At 41.9% G+C, this 15,846-nt stretch overlaps 1 protein-coding gene across 5 annotated transcripts; it reads right to left on the bottom strand.

Moving 5' to 3' along the window:
• Positions 1-666: 666 nt before the first annotated feature.
• JKAMP (JNK1/MAPK8 associated membrane protein) lies at positions 667-15,619 on the bottom strand. 5 transcript variants are annotated; one of them, XM_045201596.2, is made up of 8 exons: positions 15,484-15,619; positions 14,039-14,180; positions 13,384-13,475; positions 12,658-12,812; positions 8,747-8,953; positions 7,168-7,349; positions 3,292-3,368; positions 667-1,457 (listed from the first exon to the last, which is right to left on the bottom strand). In XM_045201596.2, exons 4-8 carry the CDS (start codon positions 12,717-12,719, stop codon positions 1,239-1,241), a joined length of 747 nt encoding a protein of 248 aa, XP_045057531.1. In that variant the 5' UTR covers positions 12,720-12,812; positions 13,384-13,475; positions 14,039-14,180; positions 15,484-15,619; the 3' UTR covers positions 667-1,238. The 5 variants fall into 5 exon arrangements, with proteins under 5 accessions (XP_045057531.1, XP_045057532.1, XP_024423983.1 ...); XM_045201597.2 differs by having other exon boundaries at positions 13,384-13,457; XM_024568215.3 differs by lacking the exon at positions 14,039-14,180.
• Positions 15,620-15,846: the final 227 nt, after the last annotated feature.

Below are 15,846 nucleotides of genomic sequence, written 5' to 3'. Positions count from 1 at the left end.
TGTATATATTCCGCATTTCGTTAGATCTAAGCAGCCATCAATTGTAAGATTCAGAGATATCACAATGTGGGGAAAAAACAGTGCTTCAGAATCCAAAAATATGGCATGCATATGCATCCTTAAAAAACGAGACGTCTCATCTATAGGTGGGACCTAATCAACAAAACAAACTAGCGAGCAAAATAGAACCAGAGACAAGGAAATAAATGAGTGACCAGAAGGGAGGGGGAAGGGTTGAGGGGGATAATGAGGGAAAGAAGGGGAAGGGTCAAGTCAAAGAACCTGTATAAAGGACCCATGGACAAAGACAACGGGGTCAGGGTGGGGGAGGATTAAATGTGGGAGGTGGGGGTGGGTAGGTGAGAGTAATGGGGGAAAATGGGGGCAACTGTAACTGAACAACAATGAAATCTTTTTTAAAGTAATGATGTTCTGCAAAAAAATGAGTTGTAAGAGGAAAGGAGTATGTGAATACACGTGTTTATTCACCTGGGAAATAGACATTAATCTCACTACCTAATATTCTGAATTTCCACGATTATTGGGGCAAATACAAATGTCAGAACATTTGAGGCTTTTTGTAATTAAGTTTTTCATGACTGTTTTTCTTTACACAAACAGGAATAACCCGAAAATCACTTCAAGCAAACTACCCGTAAACAGAAAACCTGTTACATAAATTGTGGTTTATTTTTGTTATAGATCAAAATACTGTGTTGGTCAAAATAAATACATAAGAACAACATACTTTATTTCCATGTTCAATACCAGACCCCACAGGTGTGCGTGTGTCTTTGTAGTTCACTGTGTCTGAAAAACCAGTTGAAACACAACGGGCATGCACAATTGCGGCGAAACGAAGGATTTCGGATTACACGTGTTAAAGTTTTTCTTAAAAACAGAAACAACATACTGGTAGGTACGCGGAAACATGACTTTACTCTGAACGATTAACTAAGGTGTTGCAAGGCAAGTGCTTCCTACAAGGCTTCTTCTAGTGTCATATAATAGTGTGTTGTGAGTGTCTAGTGTATTTTACTATGTAACAGTGCATTCTGCATTTTCCAAGTCTAACCATAAAGTCTCAAGTCAAAAACGAAACCAAACAAAACAACCAAAAACATTAAGATATACTGACAATCTTATTCCCATGTATGGCAGAAGAATACTAATACATATTTTTAATTTCTGTACTTTTTTATTAAGAATACTTCTTAGGTTTTTTTGGCATTTTATATTCAGTGTCCATTGGCTCCTTCTGAGAGTATCCGTGAAGGTTCAGTAAATTTTGCGGTGAACAAGTAAAAAAGGGCAGGCGTGGGTACCAAAGCCAAAAGGGGTAAATCCTGCTCGAGTTTGTCCACTCTGGAAATGGAGATTATCCCATAAGCATGAAGTAACCAGTGGCTGAAGAGAACGATGAGTCTTTTCTTCCTGACCAGGAGATCATAGCAGTTCTGTATAATTTTATAAAAGAAGGAAAAGAGAAACGTTATCGACTGAATCAGCTAGATCATTTATTATATTTTAATTAAATGTATTTAAAAATCGTAACCTCAGAATCACCAACCAGTGGAGCTAAAAGGGACCTAAGAGAGCACTCACACTAGCCACTACACTTCACAGGGGAGGAGAGGAGGCGTCCAGCGGTCCCACCGGCAGGCAGAGGCAGGGCCAGGAATGTCCCTAAGCTCTAGTGTACAGCACCACTGGGCCCTGGAAACTCTATGGCTTCTTCGGAAAGAATGAACCAGAAGGGGAACTCCCCATGATGTGCCCTCTTCCTGCCCTGATCCACTGCGGCTGAGTCTACAGTGAGACAGGAGGTACACACACCAAATTCCTTCACCGCCAGCATTCCTGCATAATTAGAAGGCAGCAGAAATGACATGTGACTACTCTGATTTCCTTTTAATCTCAAATATAGTTCTATAATATGCCAAAATTGGAAGGACCACATTATTACAAAAGCAATAGCTACATGCACTGACAAACATTCTGAAGTGCAATGTGCAATATTACATGACTTCCTTTTATAAAGGGCTCATCCGCTCAGCTACAGCTAGACTTTCTCCTGATGCAGGCCTCTACTTCCAATGTACGGGTAGAGCGCTCACTGAAGTACATAAACATTTACACAGGAGAGATTCCCAGGGGCAGAAAGACAGGTAAGTTTCAAGCTAACATTTACTACTACCCACAGTAGCTACTGATAACAAACAAAAATTCAAAAACTTCATTGTATTCAAATAATCGTTTCCCCCTCAAATATTTCTCTAGAGTTGAAAAAAGTGCCAAAACTAATTTGCTTATCTTCTTTACTTGTACATACTGCATTACTGATTAAAGATTACAGGAGAAATGGGGGCAGAATGCAAATGGGAACATGTGAATAATCACCATCAAAATACTCTCTCTCCTCCACTGTGGTAGTACTCTGTCTAAAAGTCCCTCCACTCACTTCTCACTGATGTAACAGGAAGAGAAGCATCAACAGCAATCATTCCAAAATAGTTTACAACTTACTTTCTCTGAGTTGAGCTTTTTTAAGTTAAGAATTATGAGAAAGCGCGTTCTCTTACGCGGTGCAGTGGGCAGTTTAAAGACTGCATAAACAGTAGGTCAGAGAGTACAGGGTGGAATAGTACTAAGGCATCTGACACTTTTATTCCTTTAGAATTTAGCCTCAAAATAAAGGGCCTTTCTAACAGTGACCTTACACTGAAATAATAAAAAGTTAGAGGCACGAAATGGGTATCTCAAACCAGAAACAGTATCAGAACTAATGTCACTATTAATGTTATTTCCAAATCACTAAAATATTATAGATATTAGAGGACAAAAGTAAACATCCAAAATCAAAAAACTAAAATTGGGGACACAACACAGAAGGGCGGAGAATGCATAATATAATTCCTGATGACAGTGTTGCCATCATAAATAGTATAAAATTAGTGCTATGTATAAGAAAGCACTTTTATGTTTCCCTCAAAGTGGCGTAAGTTTCAACATTTCATAATTAAGTATGTTCTATGGGCACATAATTGGAAGGATTTTTTCCTCCAATGTGCCAGACAGCCGAGCCTGACCACTTCACTAATTCCCAGGCAAATGGAGTCCAGTGGACAACCTTCCATAAACATAACCATGAACTAAAGGCTCTCAGTGTCATCAGTTAGCCAAGGGTCACTAAGACGATCCGCTGTGGTGCCATATCATATGTATTATTCTCCTGTTCAATCGTGAAATCTGTTAAAGAAAACCTCTAACAAAGGAAAAAACTTTTCCTACCTCTATTTCAGAGGCCGACATGTACACGGCGAGAGTGACCAAAGACAACACTAGTATAATGTACGGGAAGGCGTAATCTGGAAAACAAACATTGGCATTGTATTGAAAATCAAGCAAATTTTCTGAATAAACAAACAAAAATTCAAACAGTACAGTTGTGCCCATAATTGGAAAATGTTTCAGCCAGTCCTGTGAGAGACTCATGCCCAGGACACAGGGATGTGAAAGCTGGCAATTCTTAAATCACTCCAGTCCTGACACCAGACGGATGTAAATAAGCTGTACTCTTGACGACCACTTCATGCACAGCCAAAACTGACTTCACTTCTCACCAGCCATTTTGCTTCTAATATTCCGTTTTTCCATTCACCAGTTACCGAGTCAGAAAGCTACTTTATCGTATTCTCCTCCCACTCTCTCAACCCCTGCATTCAATGTCACCTAGTTCAGTTAACTCTACCTTCAAAGGAGATTTTCACTCCTAGTGTCTTTCTATTTTAGGTCAGACAGACTTGGCTCATAATCTCTTAACTGATTCCCCACGTTCTGTTCCCCTGCCCATCCATCTTCCCCGCTGCCCCCAAGTTATCTCTGTAGAATGCAAACCAAGTCATGTCCCTCTTCTGTCTAAAATCCTATTTAGAGTAGGTCTCTATCCCCTAGAGCAAGAATAGCAACCTCAGATGCCTGGAGAGGCCAGCTGGGCAGGTAAATAGATGAAGTGTGGGCAAATCTAAGGAAACAGAGAATGGCAGGAGCTAGAAATAACTACAGATTTTCAAATACCATGCAGTCCAGCTGAAAACGATACATCTGTAAACCAGAATATGAGGCAACACAGCCCCCGGCTAGTCAGAAATTTCCCTTGGCCTTACCCTCAAAGCACCACCCTAATCTTGAACCAAATTCATTACCAAGCTACATGGCTTGTATACTGATGCCCAGTCTTGCCTAGGTCCTTCAGGCCAGAAGGCCTGCCCTCTGTGCCCTGGCAGGCCCCACATCAAAGATGGCACCTGACATCCCTGCAACAACGGTCAATGTCACACTGCGGCCTCTCAGCTACTGCAGCTTTCTTAGTAGTACGTGAGCCCTTTAACACCAACTTTGTCTTTTTCTTCTTTTGCATGACAGTTTAGTCTAACTGGCTGCTGCATACATGCATGAATGGTTATATTAAAATAAAGAATCACCCTGGCCGGTTTGGCTCAGTTGGTTGGAGCACTGTCTAGTAAACCAAAGGATCACAGGTTCAAGACCTGGTCAGGGCACGTGCCTCGGTTGCGGGTTTGGTCCCCAGGGGAGGGTGCCTATAAGAGGCAACTGATTGATGTTTCTCTGCCTCACTCTCTCCCTCCCTTCCACTCTTTGGGAAATCAATAAGCATGTCCTCGGGTGAGGATAAAAAATAGTAATAAAATAAAAAAAGAATATACTGAAGCTTCTTTTACTGTACTGAAAAGGCCTCCAAAAAGAAACTTAGAAATCTAAGACCTAACAATGATAAATAGGATACATTACCAAGAGTAACTTCCATATATTATTTACAAAAACCAGTTTTTGTTTTCTAATCTATACTTAGGTCTTAAAAATCTTCCTGTTTCCATTATAAGCTTCAAATACAAAGCATTGTCTAAATAGAAATCAGTTTTGATTAGCTGCCACTGATTTCTTGAGAGTTTCTATTTCATTCCAAAAAACCCATCATTTTTAAAACTAAGGCTTATTATATTTCAGCAAAAATATATACTATGGTTTATTTTGCAGAGTAAAAAATATATTCGGATGAGAACCAAGATGGCGGCATAGGTAGACACACTGCGCCTCCTCCCACAACCAGAACTGACAGAAAATCAAACGGCAAGGAAGTCCGACACCAAGAAAATAAAAAATAAACATTCATCCAGACCGGTAGGAGGGGTGGAGACGGGCACCAGGGCAGGGAGGACTCATGTGGCCATGGCGGGACGCAGACTGGCGGAGTGTGGGACAAATGGGTCAGGCAGTCTGACCACTGGCAGACCCTGCAGCCACACATTCGCCCACAGATAAACCGAGAGGGCCGGACTCAGAGTGGCGGAGAACAGGGCAGGCAGAGCGGTGGGTAGCACCCCGAGGCCCCACATTCGTGCACAGATAAACCAGACAAACGGCGAGCGAAGCAGACCGCGTAACCCAGGGCTCCAGCGAGGGGGAAATAAAGCCTCAGACCTCTGATTGAAAGCGCCCGTGGGGGTTGGGGAGGCAGCAGGAGAGACTCCCAGCCTCACAGGAGAGGTCGTTGGAGAGACCCACAGGGGCCTGGGGAGTGCACAGGCCCACCCACTCGGGAACCAGCACCAGAGGGGCCCAGTTTGACTGTGGGTAGCAGAATGAAAGATTGAGGTCCAGTGGAGAGTGGAGCGGGCGCCATTGCTCCCTCTCAGCCCCTCCCCCACGTATAGTGTCAGCGCAGCAACCAGCATTACCCCGCCCCGGGGAACACCTAAGGCTCTGCCCCTTTAAGTAACAGATGCCCCAAGACAAAAAAAAAAAAAAAGGCCCAAATGACACTTCAAAGCTCCAGAAAAAATACAACTAAGCAAGGAAGATATAGCCAACGTATCAGATGCACAATTCAAAACACTGGTTATCAAGATGCTCACAGAATTGGTTGAATCTGTTCGAAAAACAGATGAGAAAATGAAGCCTATGCTAAGAGAAACAAAGGAAAATGTACAGGGAACCAATAGTGATGCGAAGGAAACTGGGACTCAAATCAACGGTGTGGACCAGAAGGAAGAAAGAAACATCCAACCAGAAAAGAATGAAGAAACAAGAATTCGGAAAAATGAGGAGAGGCCTAGGAACCTCCAGGACATCTTGAAACGTTACAACATCCGAATTATAGGGGTGCCAGAAGGAGAAGAGGAAGAACAAAAAATTGAAAACTTATTTGAACAAATAATGAAGGAGAACTTCCCTCGTCTGGCAAAGGAAATAGACTTCCAGGAAGTCCAGGAAGCTCAGAGAGTCCCAAAGAAGCTGGACCTAAGGAAGAACACACCAAGGCACATCATCATTACATTACCCAAGATGAAACAGAAGGAGAGAATCTTAGAAGCAGCAAGAGAAAAAGAGACAGTTACCTACAAAGGACTTCCCATAAGACTGTCAGCTGATTTCTCCAAAGAGACCTTACAGGCAAGAAGGGGCTGGCAAGAAGTATTCCAAGTCATGAAAGGCAAGGGCCTACATCCAAGATTACTGTATCCAGCAAAGCTATCACTTAGAATGGAAGGGAAGATAAAGTGCTTCTCAGATAAGGTCAAGTTAAAGAAGTTCATCATCACCAAGCCCTTATTATATGAAATGTTAAAGGGACTTACCTAAGAAAAAGATAAAAATATGAGCAGTAAAAATGACAGCAAACTCACAGTTATTAATGACCACACCTAAAACAAAAACAAGAGCAAACTAGGCAAACAACTAGAACAGGAACAGAACCACAGAGATGGAGATCACATGGAGGGTTGTCAATAGGGGAGTGGGAGGGGGAGAGGGGGGGAAAGGTACAGAGAATAAGTAGCATAGATGATAGGTGGAAAATAGACAGGGGGAGGGTAAGAATAGTGTAGGAAATGTAGAAGCCAAAGAACTTATAAGTATGACCCATGGACATGAACCTATAGAGGGGGAATTTGGGAGGGAGGTGGTGGGCAGGATGGAGTGGAGTGAGGGGGGGGATGGGACAACTGTAATAACATAATCAATAAATATATTAAAAAATATATATATATTCTATTTTAAAGAAAAAGCACGCAAATTATACTGAGTGAAAATATTGTTCATTGCATATGATAATAACTACACGAGCTGTTGTCCCAACAAACTTACATAAAAGGCCTCCACCGACTGCCTGAAGCACGGTTAAAATTGGGAAGAAGTAAAGTGCCGCATAAATACTTTTAAATCGATCAGACTTCCCTAACCCACAGGCAATCTTCTTTACCAGGAGAGGTCGGAGCAGCATCATCAATACCAAGCAGAAGGCATAATAGATAAATACAATGGTGTAGCTGTAAAATGAGAAATTACAGTATCAAAAATATGTTCGAAAATAGTTCATCATTGATCCTATAGAAGGTTAAAAAAATACATTAAGTCTACCCGTCGAATATTCGTATTTGCGAAAGGCCAGCCAGAAGGACTCTCACACGTTAGTGAGAAGTGCATGCTGGTCCTTCCCCAGGAGGCAGTCTGGAAATGTGCATCCAAAATCCTAAAATGTTTATATCCTTCCATCCGGCAACTTTACTTGTAGAAACTTATCAAAGGGAAATATTCAGAGATACACAAAAAAACTTTATGGATAAGGTTTTTTTTTTGGATCAAGTAATAAGGAAAACTCAGGAAGAAAATAAATATTCAACAACAGAAAACTGGTTAAATTTTATAGTACATCCATGCTGGAATACTATGTAGCTATTATTTCATTCATTGAAGCTGAGGGTACAGCTCTATAAAAATCAACAAAGGGCTTTATCAGTCCTTTATAAAGTCCAAAGGGCTTTATATATATATGTATTTTAGCCATATATATGGAGAGAGAGAGAGAATACATACATGGAATAAATAATTTGCAGGGCTAAAGCTGGGCAGGTGTTAAAGATTTTCACATCTTTGTACCTGGATCTCATTTTTTGAAAACCACTTTTTTACATATGTACTGTGTTTTGACACTTAGTACTATTAAAAACTTTCTCGAAAACACATCAAATGAACACCAGCAATTTATAGAAATTCTAAAAATCAAGTAGTCTGGGATGGTATTATACAGAATGCTACGACTTTGATATTTTTAAAATAAAACATTCGAAATTGCATTTGGGAAAAAAAAAAAAAAAAAAAAAAAGGACATTAACCCAAACATTCTAACGCTATCGGCTACTACTCGGTGCTACCTGCATGTAAGGCGCTGCACTGCATCTGATAGGCACGGATTTATTTAACCCCCATCCCCACCGTGTAAAGGAGCATCATTCCCACCGTACAACGGGGAACTGAGCTACAAGAGGCTCTGAAGAGGCTCAAGTGGACACAACTGGCAGACCCGGGGTTCAAACTCAGGCCTGTTTTTCGCTCCAAAGCCCATACTCCTTCCTGTGTGCCAGATACTACTTCTCTGCTGCGTACCAAACAGGTTTTCCTTACCAATCCTTTTTTAAGAAACATGTATAGCTTATTTTGTAAGTGTCTATACACACTTCAACACCAATACAAAAATACTTTTACTTCTATTATACTAAGATGTATTTCTATTTTCTCCTATCAGATGATGTTCGCTAAGAAAATCATTTCTGTGTATTTCCCCCTGTGCCTACATGCCGTTTTACAATGCTCGACCTGTTGAAATAAATGAAATCTATAATTATCGTTTTTTAAAAAAAGATCCTTAGTCTAAATTAATACTTACAGTGGGTAGACAGCTTCATGAGTACAGTGCACTGTGGTCACGTAATCTGGACTTGGGTTGTACAGCATCGTGTACCAATCAGAAAGCATCAGTACTCGACATGAACGGATATAAAGAACACCGACTGGATCACTCACAAGCAAGGTGATAATAGCTGCCGCACTGCATTCAAATAGCGCAGTGATGTGTTGGAAAAGTGCACTGGAGCTAATAAAAAAAAAGCACAATTACCAAAAAATTATTAGTGCCAAATAGCTTTTTATAAAACCTGGGTATGATTCAAGACATGGTTTCCTTTTTTTTTTTTTTTTTTTTTTAAGATTTTATTTATTTATTTTTAGAGAGAGAAGAAGGGAGGAAGGAGAGGGAGAGAATCACTGTGTGGTTGCCTCTTGCATGCCCCCTACTGGGGACCTGGCCCACAATCCAGGCATGTGCCCTGACTAGGAATCCAACCAGTGACCCTTTGGTTCACAGGCTGGCACTCAATCCACTGAGCCACACACCAGCCAGGACTCAAGACAGGGTTTCTAAAAAGAAATTTTCACCGTTAACTCCTGAAACTGAGGATAAAACACTCTTACACTTTTTATACATAAAGGACCTATGTGCACACATGTAAACAGGTAAACATAAATTGCATGGGGGTAGGTGGAATTATGGAATTAAGGAGGTGACAATGACGAAGGGGTTGAGAAACACTGGTTAGCCTCAGACAGCTAGGCCCCTACTTCCTGTATTAGAAGTCCGACGTGTCTCAGGAGAATGAAAAAGAAGGCCTTTGTGTTCCCTGTTACCAACTTACTAGGTAGGGTAAGCACGGTGACGCAAGTCCTTTTTAAATCCACTGTTCCTGCCTAAGCGCTGACCACTCCTCTGTTCCACCTTCAAAATGAAGCTTTACCCTCACCCTGACCGACGTGGCTCAGTTGGTTGGGTGTCATCCTGCAAACCAAGAAGTTTTGGGTTCGATTCCGGTCAGGACACAAGCCTCAGCTGCAGGTTTGGTCCATACTTAGGGTGTGTGCAAAAGGTAACCAATCAATGTTTCTCTGCCTCTCTCCTTCTCTTCCCCTCTCTCTGGAATCAATAAGAGGAAGGTAAAAAGAAAAAAAGAAAAGAAAGCTCTATCTGCTCCAAATTATCCCTCAAAACATACCTGATGTTTTCGTTGTAATGCATTTGGAAGGTACCCCCTTCCCTCCACCACCTCTTCTCTACTTTGACCTGAGAAGTCCCAACAATTAACTGAGCATTTATTCTACATGAGCTTTAACATATTCACATCTTCCTCATCATAATCTCTCATTGCTCATAACAAAAATTAAAAGGATGAGAGCTGCTTTTTAAAAATCTATTTATAGATTCTTCTGAAAAAAAGTTTCTTCCAACATAGATAATGACCATGGATTTATTAAGCAGAATGCAGAAAAGTGCTGGTCCTATTTCCATCTGACCATCCCTTCCATTTCCACTCCCGGGACTGGAATCTGGCCATCAGTTTTTCTCAGACAGCCTCCGATTTCTCATCCACCCTCCACAGAAGATATCTTCCTCAAGTAAACCTTCACCGATAAATCATTCCCTTGGTAAATACTAAGCGAGCATCTCCAACACGCCAGCGGTTGTGCTGGTCTCGGGGATTCCATGGAGACAACAGGGATGGTCACTGCCCTCCTGTGGCTTATAGTCAGGGGTGCACAGAACACTAACTCAGAAAACAAACATAACTAACTATAAATTGTGTTGAGTGCCCAATACAAAACAGAAACAACAAAATGAAGAGTGCCATTAAAAAAGAAAAATAAGGGCACAGATCTACTATAGATGGTTTGGGAAGGCCTCTCCAAGTAGGTGACTTAAACTGAAACCTGAAGGAAAAAAGGCAGAGAGGAAAAAAGTTGCAGTGAGAGGGACAAGAAAATATTCCAGGCAGAGAAAAGAGCCTGGGGAAAGGGAAAGGACCTAAAGCAGGAAAGATGCTGAGAGGTCAGAGGAACTAAATGCCAGTGTGGCTAAAATATACTAGGGCAGAATTTGATTCCTCATTCCCATCAGAATAAAGTTCCCAGCCTCATCGAGAACCTTCACAACCTAAGTGCCCATCAGTAGAGAGTGGATCAAAAACTGTGGTTCACCTACACAATGGAGTACTATGCAGCAAAAGAAAGAAGGAACTTCTACCCTTTGCAACAGCATGGATGGAACTGGAGAATATAATGCTAAGTGACATTAGCCAGCTGGTGAAAGACAAATACCATATGATGTCACTTATAAGAGGAATCTAATGAACAAAATAAACTAACAAGCAAAACAGAACCAGAGACACAGAAACATGGAACAGACGGACAGTGACCAGATGGGAGGCAGGAGGAGAATAATGGTGGGAAGAAGGGGAAGGGGCTAGTCAAAAAACACGTATGAATGACCCATGGACATGGACAACGGTGTAGGGATTGACTGTGGGATTGAGCCTGGGGTGGGCTGGGTGCAGGAGGGCAAAGGGAGAAAAATTGGGACAACTGTAATAAAATAATAATAATAAAAAATAAAGGGCACAATTTTAAAAAAACCCAGAAAACTTCATATTCTGGCCTCAGTCTACCCTTCCCTCTCCTTTTCACCACCTCTCTTGCACACACAATCCACACTTCGACCGCAGGGACTCCTGCCATTCCCACACTAACAGGGCACACAGCTCATACCTCTGTGCCATTGTTCAAGCTCTTTCCTCTGCCTAAAATGTTCTTTTTCCTCACGTCTTTCAGATCCTAGTGGGCACAATTTATCTCTTCCACTCTTTATGATTCCAGAGCGTTTTGTTTACAATGCTTCCATACACTTTTTGTTTATATACTTTTAAGACTGATTTACATTACACTTAGTTTAAAGACATTTGTCTTCGCTACATGATTATGGCTGAAACCATGTCAGTTACTTGGGTATCACCTCCTCTGATCTTCTAAACATAAAACACAGTGCTTCATAAATGTTTATGGCGTTAATGTGTTAGTGTGAGTTTTCATAATTAGGTTGCAGCTGTATCATTTTCACTACATTAGCGATTACTAGTAGCAAATTAAATTACAAAGTATTTGTTCTAGAACAATAAACAGTTTGTACACAAAAGCAAATCTTTGTAAAAAACCAATAAAGATTATAATTTTTTTAACCCACACCCTAGGATATGGTTATTGGTTTTAGAGAGAGAGAAAGAAACATCAGTGTGAGAGAGGAACATTGACTGAGCAGTCCCCGCCTGTAGGCACCCCGACAGGGGACTGAAACGCAACCTAGGTGAGTGCCCTGACTGGGAATCAAACCTGCATTCCTTTGGTACATGGGATGACGCTTCAACCAAGTGAGCCACTCAGCCAAGGCTATAAATATGATAATTTAGAATTTTTAAAAATTTCTTTTAAAAAATGTCAAATACTTTTAAAAAATTTCTTCAAGCTCATTTAAAGTAAAAGAGACAACGGATACTTCCCTTAATAATTATTGAGGCATGCCCTATCATTAAGTTTTCTTGCCACAATCAAAACTAATCATAAAATAAAGCAAAAGCAGGTTTACCACTTTTAAAACAACAGCCCTGGCTGGTGTGGCTCAGTAGGTTAAGTGCTGGCCTGGGAACTGAAAGGTCGCTGGTTCGATTCCCAGTGGGCACACGCTGGGCTGGGGGCCAGGCTCCCAGATGACGGCATGAGACAGGCAACTGACCTAAGTATCTTTCATGCATCAGTAATTCTCTCCCTCTCATTCTCCCTCACTCCCCCTCTCTCTAAAACAAAACAAATTTTAAAAAAATAATTAAAACAACAGAAGTAGTATAATTACTGGATAAGGTCTTCTAAGCGATAATCATTCCAACATCACTCTATCCAGATACATTCACAGGAAGTGCTAACCTCTTTTTCCCTGAGTACCATTCAATGAAGAACCAATGTAAAACCAGAGGAAGCATAGCCATGAATCCAAGATAGAGCCAGTCATAAAGTTCTGGGGACTCTGTGCACGGCTGACAATATTTCTGTGCATTTGTTCTCTGTCCTCTTGGACACACCTACAAATATAAAAACAGTGTGTACAGCTATGACTTGAGAACATTAACACCCCCAAAAATCTTTCTATAAGATATACCATTTGTGTTTAAACATGTTTCCATGTGCATCTTTTAGAAATAAAGAGAAAGCATAAGTAAAATAAAGAAATCTACAGTGTATTTGCCTATATCTGCATTATGCTCTTAAAGGAGTCCTTCCACTAAGTTACTAAAATAGCTAATAGCAAATGAAAAACCTAGTTATTAATAGTGTATAAAAATAATTGCAAACAAGTACTCTGGAACTGTAAAAGTTCACTTACTTGGATGTCCAAGTCACTGTACTATATATCATTAATAAAAATTAAAAATTACTACAAAATTATAAAATGTTTTAAAAGGCACAATAGCTGTGACTGTCAAAAAGGATGTAGTATCCATCAATCGATCAATACAGACACAAATATTTTATTAATGCCTACATATTCTTTTATAAATTAATGAGGACACTGAAGAAAAAAGGTATCCTCCATGTGAAAATATTTCAAAAGCAGAGTTTACGAAGGAAGTAGCTACAAACATGAAGACTTACCCCACATTCTCCATATATTTCAGTCGAGCCATTTTTAAATAACAGGGTCTTCCCACAGTAAAGTCCAAGGCATGCTGGTTGAATATCGACAGCTTTTTAAAAACAAATGCCAGTACAGTAACATCTCTTGTGATTATAAAAAATAGTGCAAGTTGAAACACTTGGCAGAAACATCACCACACTTTCAATTTAAAAAAATCATATGCATTATGACAAAAGTCTTGATGCATTTATTTCAAAACTTCAATTTCTCCTTTACACTGGGGCACTGCAGAAAGTTATACTGGAACTCTGATATTAATACAGTTTCTTATCATTAGCGTCCTCAGTCCTCTAGCAGCAAATGGGGATGTGTCCCTGGACCTCAAGGCCTAGCCTGGCCTGTCTCCTAGGGCTCCACCCAGCCCCGCCCCTTCATCAGAGGGTCCAGACCGCTGAACGCACTGCCTGTAGTCAGAGGATCAGGGCAGGATCACTGCTTTTCATTTTGCTCAGGCCGGACGGTGGGCGCACGTGCACACGCACACAACACCGATTATCACCCTCTTCCCACACAGAACACATTTTACCACCAGAAAAGCGGAAAGGACATGATTTCAGAATAAAGGGCAGTCCTGCAGAGTCAACAAATTCACGTTTATAAAAAGCTTATTACCTCGTCCTAACTCTTGTCATTTTTGTCGGGGACAAGTGAAAATTTCAGCAAGCTGGCTGGGCCTCTGACCAATATTTGGGAACCCCTGCCTTGGAATCAATCCCCTGATCTCAAGGCTCGGGGAAGATAAAAAGCAGCTCTTCTGTACAAAACAAAAGCAAAAACAAAAACCCCTCAGGACCTAGAGATTGTGTCTGACCTCACCAACAGGTAGAAGTTACTGAGGGACGACTTCTCCTCAGTGACATGGTTCCCTCCATTCAAGGACCCGGTCAGTCAGCACCCATGGGCTCAGTGCCAGGTTCCACTGGTTAGGGGCAACTGAAGGTCCACAGAGGAACAGGAGGGAGCCCCTGACCTCACGGAACCTACTGCCTAGTGCGGAAGAAATCCCAAGACTGAGGTCAAACGTGATTTAATATGAAAACTATGCATTTTTATACTTATTCTTGAGCAATCATTCCCCACATTCTTCATGAGTCACAGTCTAGAATCGGCCTGATCCACAACAGCTTTTCTCCTTTCAAATTCGAGGACACTTTTGATTTTTTTTTTTTTCTCCTTATGCTGCTGAGGGGAAAACAGGAAAGACCTAGCACTGACAAAAACGTCTCAAGTGTAATATTTTCATATTTATCAAATTTCTGAAATTCTAAAAAAATCCATGGGTTTCTTTATTTGGCCCTTATTTTAAACCAATCGTCATCACAATGTTCTAAACTAATAGATGGAAATGAAGTGTTTCAGATTTTTTGAGAAGGCAGAAGTTAAAGAATTGGAAGTTTCTTCTACCCAGGCATCGCATCTAGTAGATGCTTAATAAATACATTTGAATGTAAGGAATGTCAAGTTTTTCAAATCCCAAGTCCTGAAAACCAGCAACAGCTTATCAGCCAAACAAAAGCCTGACTCCCAGTATCCGGTCACTTTTCCTTTACATCTCCTTCGGTAAACAAGAGCTGAAAGTTTGACTTCTCTTTTTCCACCCTTTGTTAAGGGCCCTGTTAACTGAGGTTTGATGCTGAAGCAAGAGACAACAGTGATAGGGCAATTAGCTTCTGCTTCCTTTGCTGTTTTTTCTACCCAGACTAACGCCCGCGTGTAGGTTTTGAAGTCAACTCTCAGGAATGTTAAACCCAGGGACTGACACAGAAACTGAAGTGACCTCTGGAACCAAACAACAAAAGCCTAACCTTTCCCCCGCCCCGTCCGCGCTCGGCTTCCCCTCTGCAGCGGGGCTGGAGCCGACCCCTCCCCACCCTGTCTCACTCCACCGCCGAGCCGGGTAAGAGTCTGGGGCGCAGCTCCAGGGCGGATGGGAGCAAGGAGCTAGGTTGAGCCGCTACCTGGGGGGGCTGCCGACGGGGCCTGAGCTCAGAGCAAGCGGCCTAGGGAAAAACCGAGAACAATGACAAACGCTTCCCAGGACCCCCTCTACCACTTACCCATTGGCCGCTTCTAGATTATCCTGGAGAATGTCCAGGATTAGCCGACCAGGCGGCTAGGCCCAGACTTCCGGTCCACAGACGCCTCCGGAGTTCCGTCTCCTGGTAACCCGGGCAACCGTTTCGAAGACCCGCCCCCTCCTCGCACTTCCTTGTTTGTGCTCGGAGGCCCCGCCCCCTGAGAAGACCACGTGTCCTACCCACCTCGCGCGGAGTAGACAGTGGGCCCAGGGTTCGAAGGGCGCCCCGTTGGCCGGTGCTCGTGTTCCCGGATGCAGACAACCGACAGCACGCTGGCGGGGCCCCGGCTGCCACCGCACGACCCGGGGACGCCAACGCTGTCCGTGGTGGATGTTGCACCCA

This window comes from Desmodus rotundus, chromosome 7, assembly GCF_022682495.2.
Source record: "Desmodus rotundus isolate HL8 chromosome 7, HLdesRot8A.1, whole genome shotgun sequence".
NCBI lineage: Eukaryota > Metazoa > Chordata > Mammalia > Chiroptera > Phyllostomidae > Desmodus > Desmodus rotundus.
The sequence above is the reverse complement of the archived record's forward strand: the minus strand, read 5'-3'. Positions and strand labels throughout refer to the sequence as shown.

Bases quoted from the DNA above. Each gene is read 5' to 3' on its own strand.
- JKAMP (XM_024568215.3), bottom strand. The intron at 12,813-13,383 runs GTAAGTCTTCAT...TTATATTTGTAG, and splicing joins AAATATATGGAGAATGTGGG to GTGTGTCCAAGAGGACAGAG. The intron at 3,369-7,167 runs GTAAGTTTGTTG...TTTGTTTTCCAG, and splicing joins AGTCGGTGGAGGCCTTTTAT to ATTACGCCTTCCCGTACATT.